General features: G+C 36.7%; 1 protein-coding gene across 1 annotated transcript; it reads right to left on the reverse strand.

Annotated features, from left to right (window-relative positions):
* Positions 1 to 9,783: 9,783 nt before the first annotated feature.
* Positions 9,784 to 13,059, reverse strand: LOC107888461 (inactive TPR repeat-containing thioredoxin TTL3). Its single transcript, XM_016812573.2, has 7 exons — positions 12,200 to 13,059; positions 11,491 to 11,686; positions 11,218 to 11,399; positions 10,800 to 11,133; positions 10,503 to 10,707; positions 10,321 to 10,427; positions 9,784 to 10,232 (listed from the first exon to the last, which is right to left on the reverse strand). The coding sequence occupies exons 1-7, from the start codon at positions 13,057 to 13,059 to the stop codon at positions 10,080 to 10,082; spliced, it is 2,037 nt and encodes a 678-aa protein (XP_016668062.2). The 3' UTR covers positions 9,784 to 10,079.
* Between the last annotated feature and the right edge of the window lie 282 nt (positions 13,060 to 13,341).

The raw sequence follows: 13,341 nt of genomic DNA on the forward strand, positions 1-13,341 counted from the left end.
TCATAAGGTTTTTGTAAGAGGTGGTGGTATGAGTTTACCCATTAGTAGTCAAGAAGATACTAAATTACTACTGTTAAAACATGGTCGTCTGATGAGACCATGAACCAAACTGCTACTGCAATCACTAATAATGTGCACCTGACCTGGCTAGAGAAAGGTACAATCCATGCTTCATCACTTTCTACAATTTATGCTACTCATTGTTAACTCATTGACCCCATGTCATACTCTGTATAACTCACTGACTTAGGTCACATGGCCAGTCACACGCTCGTGTGCCAGGCCATGTACCCTTCGAAGTGGCCTCACTGTAACAACCCGTTTTTGGGTTAAATCAGAATAGTGGCTTCAGAACCACAAATACGAAGTATAAATGTTAATTTCATTATTTTTTTAGGGTCTACAGTATGATTGAATGATTGTGTGAAAATTTCGTTAAGAAATTTTATCGATAAAGTGTCCAATTTGACTAATATGACTAAATTGCAATAGGTGCAAAATATGTGTTCTAGAAGCTAGAGGTGTTTAATTACTATGAAATTTTAAATTGGAGGTCCTTAAATGGTAATTATACCATTATACTTTAAGTTGGACAAAAATAGACATGGTTAGATAAAATTTCAAAGTTTTAAATGAATGGCATTTTGGTCATTTGGCTAATAAAGATAAAATTTAACAAATAAAATATGTTCGTTTTTCTAATTTCATCCCCCTTGTGTTGAACTTGAAGAGTCTCCATAGCTAGGGTTTTGGCCACTTTTAAGCTCGATTGTAAGTCCGTTCTTGCCTCATTTTTAATGATTTTCATGTTTTTTTAAGTTGTCTCAACCTAATCTAGCTATTTCAAGGACTAATTTGAAAGAAAGATGAAGTCTAAATTTTTAACCATGTTGAATATTTGTGTATTTTGATGGCTAATGGTAGAAAATGTATGTTTGGTGTTAGATAAACAACATTTACCAAGTGATTTTGATGAAAATGTGAAATAAGGACTTATTTGTAAAAGTTGTAAAATATGTGTAAAAATGTGAATAAATGAAAAATGTGGGCTGATATGTGTACTAATAATATTTGGCTAGGCTTTGGTAATGAATAAATCGAATGAAAATTATTTTACGAGCCTAGGGACTAAAATGTAAAAAGTTGAAAAGTTAAGGGCAAAAATGTAATTTTTGCCATAAGTTGTTTTTGGGATTAAATTGAATAATGTGATAATTGAATGAGTTAAATTTGATATTATAGATCAAGAAGAGGTTCTGACCTAGACCAGAGAAAGAATAAAGTTGTGGACTAAATAGAACAATTAGCCATTTTGTACCGAGGTAAGTTCGTATGTTAAAAATAAGCTTTAATATGATTGTATTTTATTGCTTTAATATTGCATGAATTGTATGTTTGATAAATATGGATGAGCTTAATCTTATTAACAAGTCCGAAGATGAATCAACGAGTGAGAAATCCCGTTGAACCTTAGGAATAGGGTAGGATACAAGTGACATGTCACTAGGGTCGTTATGTGTTATGTGGTTATGTGATCCGGGTGCTGGTCTTGTACGTCCTATCGGTGGCTAAGTATACCGGCATATGTTGCAGATACTTGACAGCTTGTGTGAGCAGCACCGCGTAGCTACGTCTTGACTGACAGATTGTGTGAGCAGGCTCGATGATAGTTCTATAGCGAGCAACTATGTAATATGAGATTGAGGTATCATTGGCTACATATGTGGCACTTAGTGTGCAAGAATCTCGAGTATCCAACATTTTTATTTCGAATGGCTCACGAGTATATCAAAGATAAGATTATGTGTAACTTTATTTCTAGATAGTACAGGTATATACATAAAGCTCATATCCATTGAATGCTTGAAATAATGAATATGAAGTAAGATTTGTGATGGAATAAGTTATGATCATGAGACTATGGTAAATGTACATTTAATTATGTTATATTATTTGAATGTTACACGTATGGTAAGCTGTTTATTTCTTGCATACAAGCTTACTAAGCTATGTAGCTTACTCCGTTTATTTTTCATGTTTTTATAGTGTTGCCAAGATAGCTCGGATTGGAGATCGTCGGAGATTCGCCTTACACTATCAAAACTGTTATTTTGGGTATTTGATGATCTTAGTATTTTGAAAGTATGGCATGTATAGAGACTTGGTCATTTTGTTATATGTGTCATTTGATTTGGCCAAATGTATTGGCTTATATTTGTTTAAGTTGATTTGGTATTTAGCCATGTAATTGGCTTATTTTGGCTAAAATGGTTGTAAGCCCATTTATATATGTATATGTGCCAATGTCTTTGGTGTTATGGTCATGGTATGCTTGGTGTATGATGGAGTGTGATTTTTAGCATGAATGTGAAATGTTTGGAAATGCACTTTATTGGTGAAATGATAATCTTATGCACAAATAGGTGTCATGAAAGTAGTTTAATGATACTTTGTATATGTGAAATTAGCATGATTAATTTGGAACATGATAAATGTTGTGAGCATGATAGTGGATGGTATTGTATTGATATGATCTAACCATGATTATAGATGTTTGGTTGCCTAAGTATGCTATTTTATATTTGATTTGGTGTAAGTGTATGTGTGAATAAGGGTGGCAAATGGCTTGAAAAATAGCCTTTTTTTGTCCACACGGATAGACACACGGGTATGTGTCTAGGCCCTGTGCGGCACACGGTCTGCCCCTTGGGTATGTGTATAGGCCGTATGCCCCTTGCACCTTAATTTTGGGAAACAGAATGCTCAGAATTAAGCACTCGGGCAGAGACACGGGCGTGTGCCTTAGCCGTGTGGATGGTACGGCCTCGAACACAAGCGTGTGCCCTGGCCATATGAAGTTTGCACCTATTTTATGAAAATTAATTTTCCACACAACTTAGCACATGGGCATGTGACTTAGTCGTCTGATCTTAATTTGTTTATGGGTTACAAGTCAGAGAGTTACACGAAGTCGGGACACAGCATGTGTGACCACACGGCCTGCCCACACTGGCGTGTCCCAAAATACATGGGAGCGTGACCCTTGTTTTAGGTAAAAAATATCTAAGTATTGTAAAAAAATTTCTAAAGTTCTCGGTTTAGTCCCAAACCATTCCCAAAACATGTTTTGGGCTTCGTAGGCTCGTATAGGGACGTTATAAGTATGTGTGAATGGTTTTAATTTAGACGCAAATTTATGACTTGAAATTGTATGATTTGTTGTGTGTGAGTCTAGTAATGGCTTGTACTCTATTCAGGCATCGAATGTGGGTAAGGGGTGTTACACTCAAACACTCGTGTGCTAGGTCGTGTGAAAACTAGAGGGTATACTGACTTGTGCCACACGGCCAAGCCATACACTCGTGTGCCAGGCCGTGTGAAAACTGGAGGGTATACTGGCTTGCGCCACAAGGCCAATGTGCTAGGCCGTGTGAAGCTATTGACTTGGGTTTTAAATAAGTATAAGAGGACACAAGGCCGTGTCACCTAACCGTGTGTCACACACGGCTTCGACACGCCCGTATCTCTACCCTTGTGGACAAAAATAAGCCATTTTCCAAGCCTTATTTCTCACCCAATGTGATATCAACCTACACATACCAAACAACATATGACCATATCATCAATAGGCGTTCAAACCAATCACAACCAAGTCTATATCATGCAATTTCATTACCAAAAATCCTAAGCTCTTGGGCATCTCAAATGATCATTTTAAAAACATGCCAAATTCACCTCTAACAAAACTACCTAAATGGTCAATTACATATATCCATTATCTTGCCAAAATATAACATGCATACCATTTATCAAGTTCACCTATTAAGTACCAATCTACCAATACACAATCAAAGAATTCTCTTCATCCTACGCATCCAAGTTGTCTAATTCCAAGGCTTAACTCACTAACTCTGCCCCCTACGAAGTATGTCCCCCAGTTGCAAGCTCTCGTTCCTGTTTAAAAGATAACATGTGAAATTGCCTCGCAATTCTCTGATCCGATCCCTAGAGCCCTACCCCTTTCCTTATTGGAAACTTGATCTTCAGACAGGCCGTTGCAGCTACCATTTTTGTCATCCTCTTTATTGGGCGCCCAAAGATGACATTGTACGCCATGGGATGATCTACAAAAAAATCTGAACGTACTTCGTAGTCGTATATTTGCCATCCTCCAAGGTGATTGGCAAAGTGATAAAGCCCTTCACCTTGACTAGATTGTTCCCAAAACGTGCTTGCTTTAGACAAATCTTGCTCTTTCAACCCCATTTTTTGATATGCTTCCCAAGATAGCACGTCCGCTACACTCCCACTATCTACAAGTATCCTTTTGACCTTAAAACCTGTGATCATCGTAGAAGCAACCATCAGATCATTTTCGTCTTTATCATAGACAAACTCTTCATCATTATTACCAAATTCAACACTCCATCTTCCTTGATAACATGAACTCTTAAGGGCGCTAACAGACATTACACTTCTTATGTGAGCCTTTCTCTTTGCATTAGAACCTACCAATCTTCATCTATACCTATAATCACATGAATGGTTCATTTGGACATTTGTTTACCATAAGGATCACCACGCGAACCCTGAACCTACTGGTAAGTACCTTGATCAACAAATTCTATGAGTTCACAATTTCACACTGCCTCTTTAATATCATCCTTCAAAGTGAAACAATATTCAGTCATATGCCCAACATCATTATGGAAGGCACTTTTGTCTTTTGAATTTGACCTTCTTGTCCTATGCCTTATTGGAGATGGTTTGGGCAGGATACTGAGACTCTTCACCTAGTTCAAAATGTAAGTATGGGTAGCATTCAAAAGAGTGTAAACTTTGAGCCTACCCTAGGGAATGTACTTCTTGGTATGTTCTGGTTGAGACCTTTGAGGAGCCTTGGAAGATTTACCTTGCGTCTGTGCTTTCTACTGCCTATCACCTCGTGCTTGCAATGACTGGTTAGGGAGCCTGCTTGTTCTGAGCTCTCTTACGGTTCCTAAACTATCTGTCTTCTCTTTGAAAGATGCTACACGACGCCCTTTTAATCTCCTTTAGCTCTGCGAACTTGTGGGCTCGTTCGTACAGGTTTACCAAACTCTGGGTCTAATATCAGTAAAGGAGTACGACACATGGTCATTCTGTACCCCCATAATGAAAGCATCGATAACCCACTAATCCTCTAAGTTCTTCATGTTCAAATTCATCACATGAAACCGTTTCACGTAGTCTTGGAGAGACTCGCCTTCTCTATGTTTCACAGATATCAACCCCATAAGCATGCTCATCATCGCCCTATAGGCCCTGAATCTTCCTAGGAATATTTGGCCCAACTAGGAGAAACTTTAAACTGAGCTTTGAGGAAGGTACAAGTACCAATCCTTCGCATTTCCTTTAAGTTTCGTGGAAAAGCCTTGCATTTTTCCGAATCTGATGCTGCTAGCATGTTCATATAATTTGTGTACTACATCAGGTGGGCTCGTCAGTCTCTCCTCCCTTTGAACATGTCTTTTGGGACCTTAAAATCACGTGGCAAGTTCATTGTTGCTATCTTAAGGGCCAACGGATTGTTAGAATAGAAAAGTCAATCCATGTCTTGAGACTCGGGGTGCAACGTTCTCACATCTCATCGTAACTTATCTATCTCGTTTTTCTATTCTTTCGTATGCATGCCTGAACCTTCGTTCTGCGTATTCACATTATTGTGGAAATAATAATTGTCAGAATGCACCTTCCTTCTTAACTCCTCGTACTGCTTTAGTAACTCTTGTTGGAAAGTCAGTTGCTACTCGAACCATGCATCCTGTGTAGCCATTTGTTCTCTCATTAACTTCATCTACTCCTGAAGAGCAAGAAACTGTTGTGGCAATATTTCCTGGTTAGAAGGGAGTGCTAGACCGTGACCAGAGGATATGTTCAAGTCCAACGGACCAAAAACTCCCTGATAAGCCGCATTGCCAAAGTTCTCTGGTCGATCGACAAACCAGTTGGCAAACAGGTCTGCCCTATTAAGTTGACCACCAGAACCCAAGGCTACAACTTGTCTGGATGAAAGATTAACAAGGAAGTTTTCATTTGGGTGAGCCATTGTAATTTTTGTGAAAAAATTTTCTCAAACTGAAAGAAATCTACTGGTTTAAAATCTATCCATGCTCACTGTACCAATTGCTGAGTAATTTTTCGTTGTGTCTTATTATAGGGGATAATCGAATATTTATATACATGGTTATGATTCATGGAACTGACGTTCTTAGTAGACTATATTCATGTTGGATACATGTACTGTCCTGGGCTGCTTGCTGGACTTCGTGGCCCCTATATGCGAACTCCTTAGGTATATACGAGCTGAGACCACGAGCTCCCTTTGCGAGTAACTCCTGGCATGTGCGAGCTAAAACCACGAGCTCCCCTTGCTAACTTCTCACTATAAGGCTTGTACGCATCTATCTGGTAGGGCGTAGTCGAGTCGCGAGTAGGCGAATCAAACCTTATCTGGTTCTCGGGTTAGTGATCATAACTACATAACACATCCCTAATTTTTCAAGTCCTTTTCAAACAAGACCCTTGCATTTTCCCTACCACTGAGCATCATGAGAAGTCAATGCCTAAGATCAAGTTTTCATACAAGTAGTTGGAAGGTATGGACCAATGAATACTAAAAAAGATGATCAACAAGAAGTGCCTAAGAAGCAAAAAGTGCCTACTTCCTTAGACCCAAGCCTATTTTTTCTAGAATCTAAAAGAGGATAACTAACAAGCTTACTTCCTATATCAAAGCCAATGATCGACATATTTCCAGATTTAGAGTAGAAGCCAAGGTTGTTCAAAGATAAGAGATAGACAAAAGGCCCTCTATACTGATATCCTTTCTCTTCTTTATAAAAATTGAATTGGCAATATTTTTTTATGAAAAAGGGGGAGATAATTGTGCTAGCTGAGGGGGAGACTGATGTTGTTGCTGTATTTGCCTTTATTTTATTAATTTGTTAATCTCTTTCAATCGTTTTTGGGGTTTTTGTAATTTGAACTCTAAACCTTGATGAACTGCAAGTTATTGAATGAATGATTTTACTTGAGCCACAACTTACTTAGCTATAATTATGGTGTTTTTATTACTAATGCAAATTTCAAACATTGTTAGATTATGGGAATTATGTTGAAGGAGAGCTTTGTTTGATTGTTGATTAAGCTTCATGTTTTAAATTTGTTTTGTTTAAAAAATTGTCAAAGTGGGTGTGCCACTTCTTTTACCACTGTGACAAAACAACAAGATGTCATATTTGGAAGATTGACAATTTATTGAACCAAATCTTTGGGTTGTGTTGATATAGTAGAACGATTCAAGTCCATCAATGAATTTGAATTCACTTGGAGAAACATATTTAAAAGATATGATCGGATTGTTTATATTGAATCCCTTAGACTAAGGAAGTTAGATTAGGTCGAAACTTAAAGACTTATTTGTCAACAATTCGTTTTACTTTGGTTATTGAATATTATATTGTATTTAGCTATTTTAACTATTTTTAGAAAATATGTTAGTAAATCTCAATAACTTTTATATAATTGAGAGATTTGTATAGGTTTTGAACTGAGTATTGTTTTAGAGTACTTATTTTTTTAGTAAGGAATATCATTTGTGAGAGTGTATTTGAATTGTAAAACCTTTGTATGGTTAGTTTTACGGGTTAAGTTCATAGGGGGAATTTAATGGTGAAAGATCTAATCTTTAAAATACAAGAGGTAAGGAATCTTCATTAGGGTGTGTTAGAACTAAAATCACTAATTGTATTTATTTTGAAAATACTAGATTATAGGTAGGCTCTATAAACATAGAGACATTGAACAATGTAAACAACTTTGAGGTCCCCTTTTTTTCATTATGGTTGTCCCAGTTACTGCAGAGTGCCCACTTCTGCATTCACTTCTATTGATACTTTGAATCTTGTAAACTTAACAACTGTTTTAGGTCAATAAATATTAATATCATGTGAGCTCTTTTTTTAAATATTAAGTAACTTAATTATATAAAAATATTAATTAATTTAAATCACTTATTTAGATAACATAAATTTTTTAATTTTAAAAATTTAAAGAGTAATTAAAATGGAAAATTTTTAGAATTTTTCGATCTAAGATTGAGGTTTGGAATGATAGAAATGTGCAAGTGTGGAAATCAACTAAAAATCAACTGATTGGATTAGCTCTATGGACGATTTGGGCTGCTCCATTTGCTAAGTAGATCGGTCTTCTTTTTTTAACATAATTGGGCCTCTTTTTATCTTTAGGCTTATAATTAATTTTTAACCCAATTAATTTTAGATCAAAATTAATTATAAAATATTTTTAATATATATTTTTGGACCATCCATGGTTGGAAAATATTATTTGCCTTGCTCTTGATCACTTGATGCACAACACTGCCCCAACGGTTCAAGCCTCTCGAGGTGTTTGTCGAGCTAATTTTCACGCTTTGTACAAAATTGTAAAAAAATAAACCAAAATTGTGTAAATTTATTATAAAAATAATTAAAATTCAATATGTTAATAATTTTAGTACAATTTAATTATTTTATAATTAAAATATAAATTTTAACAAAAACTACTACAAAACTGCACGAATTAGAATTCAAAACGTGCTGAAAAATTTATATATTTTTATGTTTCCAAGTTGCCACAACTTCTCTCGTTAAAGCTTGACATCTCCATCAAGCCCAACAAAAAATATTCAAAATCAACATCACACCAGAGGATTGGATTATAGAGATTGCTCCCACCATGCAACACTACTTCAGAGAAAGAATAAAAATTAAGCTTGATAGAAGAAATGAAAAAAATAAATATTTTTTTTATCTATTATTTGATAAAGTTGAAAAATAATTTGAAAAATGCATAATTTTGAACTAATATATTCATCTCTCTTGTTTTTCCAATTTGGAAGATGGACCTCTTGCTTTTCTTTTTAACCAACCATACTCAATTTATTTTTCTCCCACTTTTTCAGACAGCCAATCACACTCCAACTTATAAAAATCTCTCTGCTTCAGCATAAAAGTCCCACGGCTTTGTTCTAAAAATGATGTCTCACAAATACCAGCTTAACTCTGTATGTTGATATAATAAGGAACCCTCAAAACCTTCCAATTTAAGAGATCCCATTGCTTGATCAAGTAATGTAATGAAGCTTTAATATTAACAAAGTTTTCAACCATAAAAATCACTATATTAGGAGTCGAAAAAAAATAAATTAATTTTTATATGTTAAATCAAAAAGCAAATAAAATCTTTTGGGAAAATTTTCATCTATTTTTACTATTAAAAATTAATCATTATATATCAACATGACGTAAACGTAACAAGTCACGTGTTATTATCTGATAACCCGTCAACTAAACCAATTTTTTACGGTACAAATGGATGAAATTTTTAACAAAAATAATTAATTTACTCTTTAATCTAATGTATAAATACTAAATTATCCCTTTTTAGTAGAGAAGACAAAATTCAGTAAATGTAAAAGAACAAAAGGTTGAGTCAAATTAGGGGAATAAATAATGCAAAGAAATTAGAATGAAAGGTTAATAACAAAGCTTTCTTTCCAGCCTAGAATCCAGCAGACATACAATGCCACCAACCAGCCAACCCAACTGGAGAGACAAAACAATTATATTCCACACTTTATCCCACCTTTTCATGTCATAGGAGACATGGGGGACATCACTCTCTCTCTTAAAAGTAAAAAGGTTTAGTGGGAGTGCAGGTCAAAAGTAGAAATCAAAGATATAGAAAAGCATTACGCAATTCCATAAATGTAAAACTAAGAAGCTATTTTCACAGAGTCTGAGGCTTTATCTTGGCCTCCCTGGAGTTCTATGAAACAATTATGTAGTCGATTATGTCACATGTAAAACTGCTGGTCCTAGCATGAATCGAGAAATGACAACGATCTTCAACCCAAAAAAAAAAAAAATGAAATGAAATGGAAATTAATACTTTGGACAATTATCATCCAATGCTGTTTGTGGGGGTGACTTGAGCCACAAAGAAAAGGCAATTTCATTTTACTCTTACTTTTTTCTCTATAGAATATAGTTCCTCAATGAGTCCTCCAGGAACTGATGGGTAGGGCTGATCATCTCCTTCACTTTGTTTCCATTCTTATAAATCTTAAAAGTAGGGACCATTCTTATACTCTCTGCTTTTCCCACTGCTATGCTTTCCTCTACATCCACCTTCAATCACAAAACAATGAGACATGGCATAGAGTTGGTTTAGAATGCCAGTGACAGAATGAGTTCAACAAGTAAAGAACAAAATTACCTTGTAAAAACGTATAGATGGATACCGAACACAAAGCAAATTTACGAATGGGGATATTTCTTCACATTGTTCATTGGTTGCCACTTTAAAGTGGACCACTGATACCCCTGAAAGTTTTGAATTTGTAAATCAGATACCCGACTTGGGGAAATGAAATCCACACAAGGGCATATCAATCTCACCTGGTGTCGATATTGCAGTTTTGAATCTCTCTAGGCTAGAAATTTCTTCTACTTCACCGCTGATTTTCATGTTAAGAACATCCATTCCACGGGATTTCTTCAGTGCAACCTGTGCATTATGCAGAGACTCAGCCACTTCATTATCTCCAGGAAGTTCCTTTCTCAAGAGCTCATAATCTCTCACAGCATCTGGCCACCGTCCAAGCTAAACATATACTCATGTGTCAGTTCCTAATCAACAGAAATGAAACATGAAAGCACATATACCTAAAGGTAACCATACAAACGTCATTTCACCTTTGCGTTCGAGGCAGCCCTTCGAAGTAAGGCTTTTAGGTAATTTGGTTGGATCCTAAGAGCCTGGTTGCAGTCCTCTACAGATTTTTCCCAGAGTCCAAGCTTAGACCAACAAACTGCTCTATTGCAGTATAGAACAGAGTTAGAGCTATCATATTTGAGCCCTTCCCCATAAGCAGAGCAGGCTTCAGCATATCTTCCGGCATTGAAAAAGTCATTGCCTTGTGACCGTGCTCTTGCTACCATTTTCACATTATTTAATACCACTGCAATTTCAACATTGTTGTAATCAATACGTCTAGCCTTCTCTGCTGCAGAAACTGCATTCTCAAATCTGCAAGAAATCTATAATGTATTTTCACTCAACCCTAACAACAATACCAAATCATAAATCGTAACTTCATCTTTCAAAGCTCACCTTCCCAATGCCATCTCAACTTGAGCTTGAACAAAAAGGGCATAAGCTTCAGCCACAAAGCCAAAGTACCTAATCTGTGAAGAGGGAGTATATTTCTCCAAGTTCGAAATGTTCGATAAGCAGGAATCCGAGTCATCAATTTGGTGGAGCTTCAAAAAGGCTTCTGCTTTACAAGCAATGAGCTGTGTATTCATTTCAACAGGCTCAGAAATTCTGCACTTAATTTCTATAAGCAGCTAGCTAGTGCAAATATACAAAGGCCAGGAGCCATACCTGGGGACACGAGTCTGCACCAACAGCTATTGCTGCATCAATTTCCCTTATTACAGTCTTCCAATCACCAATCTTTCGAGCATCTGCGCATCGATTAATATGATTTTCCAACAACTGCAACTTAAGTAACTCGGCTGGATCTGATTGTTGCCCTGGAAAACATAGGTGGCGTCTAACATTATCAGGAAAACCTAACCTGGAAGTAAGAAATTTGAGGATTGTTAATATTCAGTCCAAAATCCATTGCCAATTTGAACATCCATCCAAAGGGCTGTTTTCCTTTTTAGTGGAAATTGAGAAAGGAAAGTGATGTAGTAAGAACTTGAATGGTTCAAATAGAAGAAGCCAAAGGACTAAATCAATCAAATAATAAGATGATTATGGACAACAAAAAGTACAATCCCTTAAAATCTATCATATATATGAAAAGCACACCTTGACAAGCTAGCAACAAAGAGACAAAGCAATCTCAAAGTAATAGCAGGGACATTGGAACAGAGAGTTGAAAGAAGAGATGGCATCGAAAATCACAACCCATGAACATGAAAAAGAACAAACAAGGACGAATGGTAGAATGAGAGAGAAATAAAAGCCCACAGAAACTAAACAGATCCAATCCACAGCAACACCGAAGAGAACATAAATAAAGCAAGCCACCCATCACATTAATCAAGATGATCAATTAAATAAGAAAATTTAACTTACTCACCTAAGATAAAGGGAAGACAACCTCTGATGAGCTCTGCCATAACCAGGGTCCAATCTAACAGCCTCCTCACACTCCTTGACGGCTTCTCCCAACCTTCCCACCGCCGCCAACGCTGCTGACCTGTTACTTCGGTAAGCAGCATTGTCCGGTGAAATAGATATTGCTTTATCATACAATGCCAATGCTTCCAAAAAATTTCCTCTTTTATACATCTCATTACCAGCTTTCTTCATTTCTTCAGGATCAGCAGTAGTCCCCAATTTAGCACCGCCACCACCGCGAATTATGCTGCCATGTCCATAGTTTCCTTTGCCAGCACCAAGCGTATCGGTCTTGTTAGAGGTACGTAAGCCCATGGTTTTTAGGATTTTCCCAGACGGGCAAATGTTACCACTGGGTAAAATATTTGTCGTGGTTGGGATAGAACAAACAGGAGAGGATGAAGAAGAAGAAGAAGAAGATGATGAGGTTGCTCCACTGAAGCTTGAACCAGAGTAGATTAAAGGAGGCCCAGCAGAGACGGATCTCCTATGACCGGGCCTAAGATTCCGGTTTGTTGAGACAGATCCGGGTATAGATGTAGTTTTGTCCGAAAACTCCCCTGAGAAATGGGTACTGTTTTTGCTGGAAACGGAACCGGCGGATGAGGTAGAGCTATTACCAGATGTTGTAGTGAGGGCTGAAGTACTTCCATTGTTGTTGGCAGAGAGACGGGTAGGGAGCAATGGTGAAACAGGTGAAGCCAACAGATCGAGTTGTTTGAAGTCAGGTTTGTTCATTTCAGTGTGGTCGGTAGATGCAAAACTGAGTGAGTGACGGTGGCGAGTGGTTTGGGAATCAAAGCTTTGTCGTCCAGACATATTAGCAGCAGAAATGGGTATTGGTAGTGGAATCTGGATTGAATTAAGAGAGAAGAAAAGGAAGTAGTTAGTATTTCTATCCCTCTCTTGTGTTTAATGTTGAATTAATGTCTTAGATTAGGTATACTAAAACACCAACACTTACGTAAACCAAACATTAAGCAGAGAAGGGATCTAAAGGGAAGATTAAAAATGAATGTCACTCCACTGTGACATGTCATGCCAAGTCCAGTTAATAAACGATATTTTTTATATCGATACTAATTAAATTAAGATTAATTA

The sequence above is a fragment of the Gossypium hirsutum genome, chromosome A09, assembly GCF_007990345.1.
Source record: "Gossypium hirsutum isolate 1008001.06 chromosome A09, Gossypium_hirsutum_v2.1, whole genome shotgun sequence".
In the NCBI taxonomy this organism is placed as follows: Eukaryota; Viridiplantae; Streptophyta; class Magnoliopsida; order Malvales; family Malvaceae; genus Gossypium; species Gossypium hirsutum.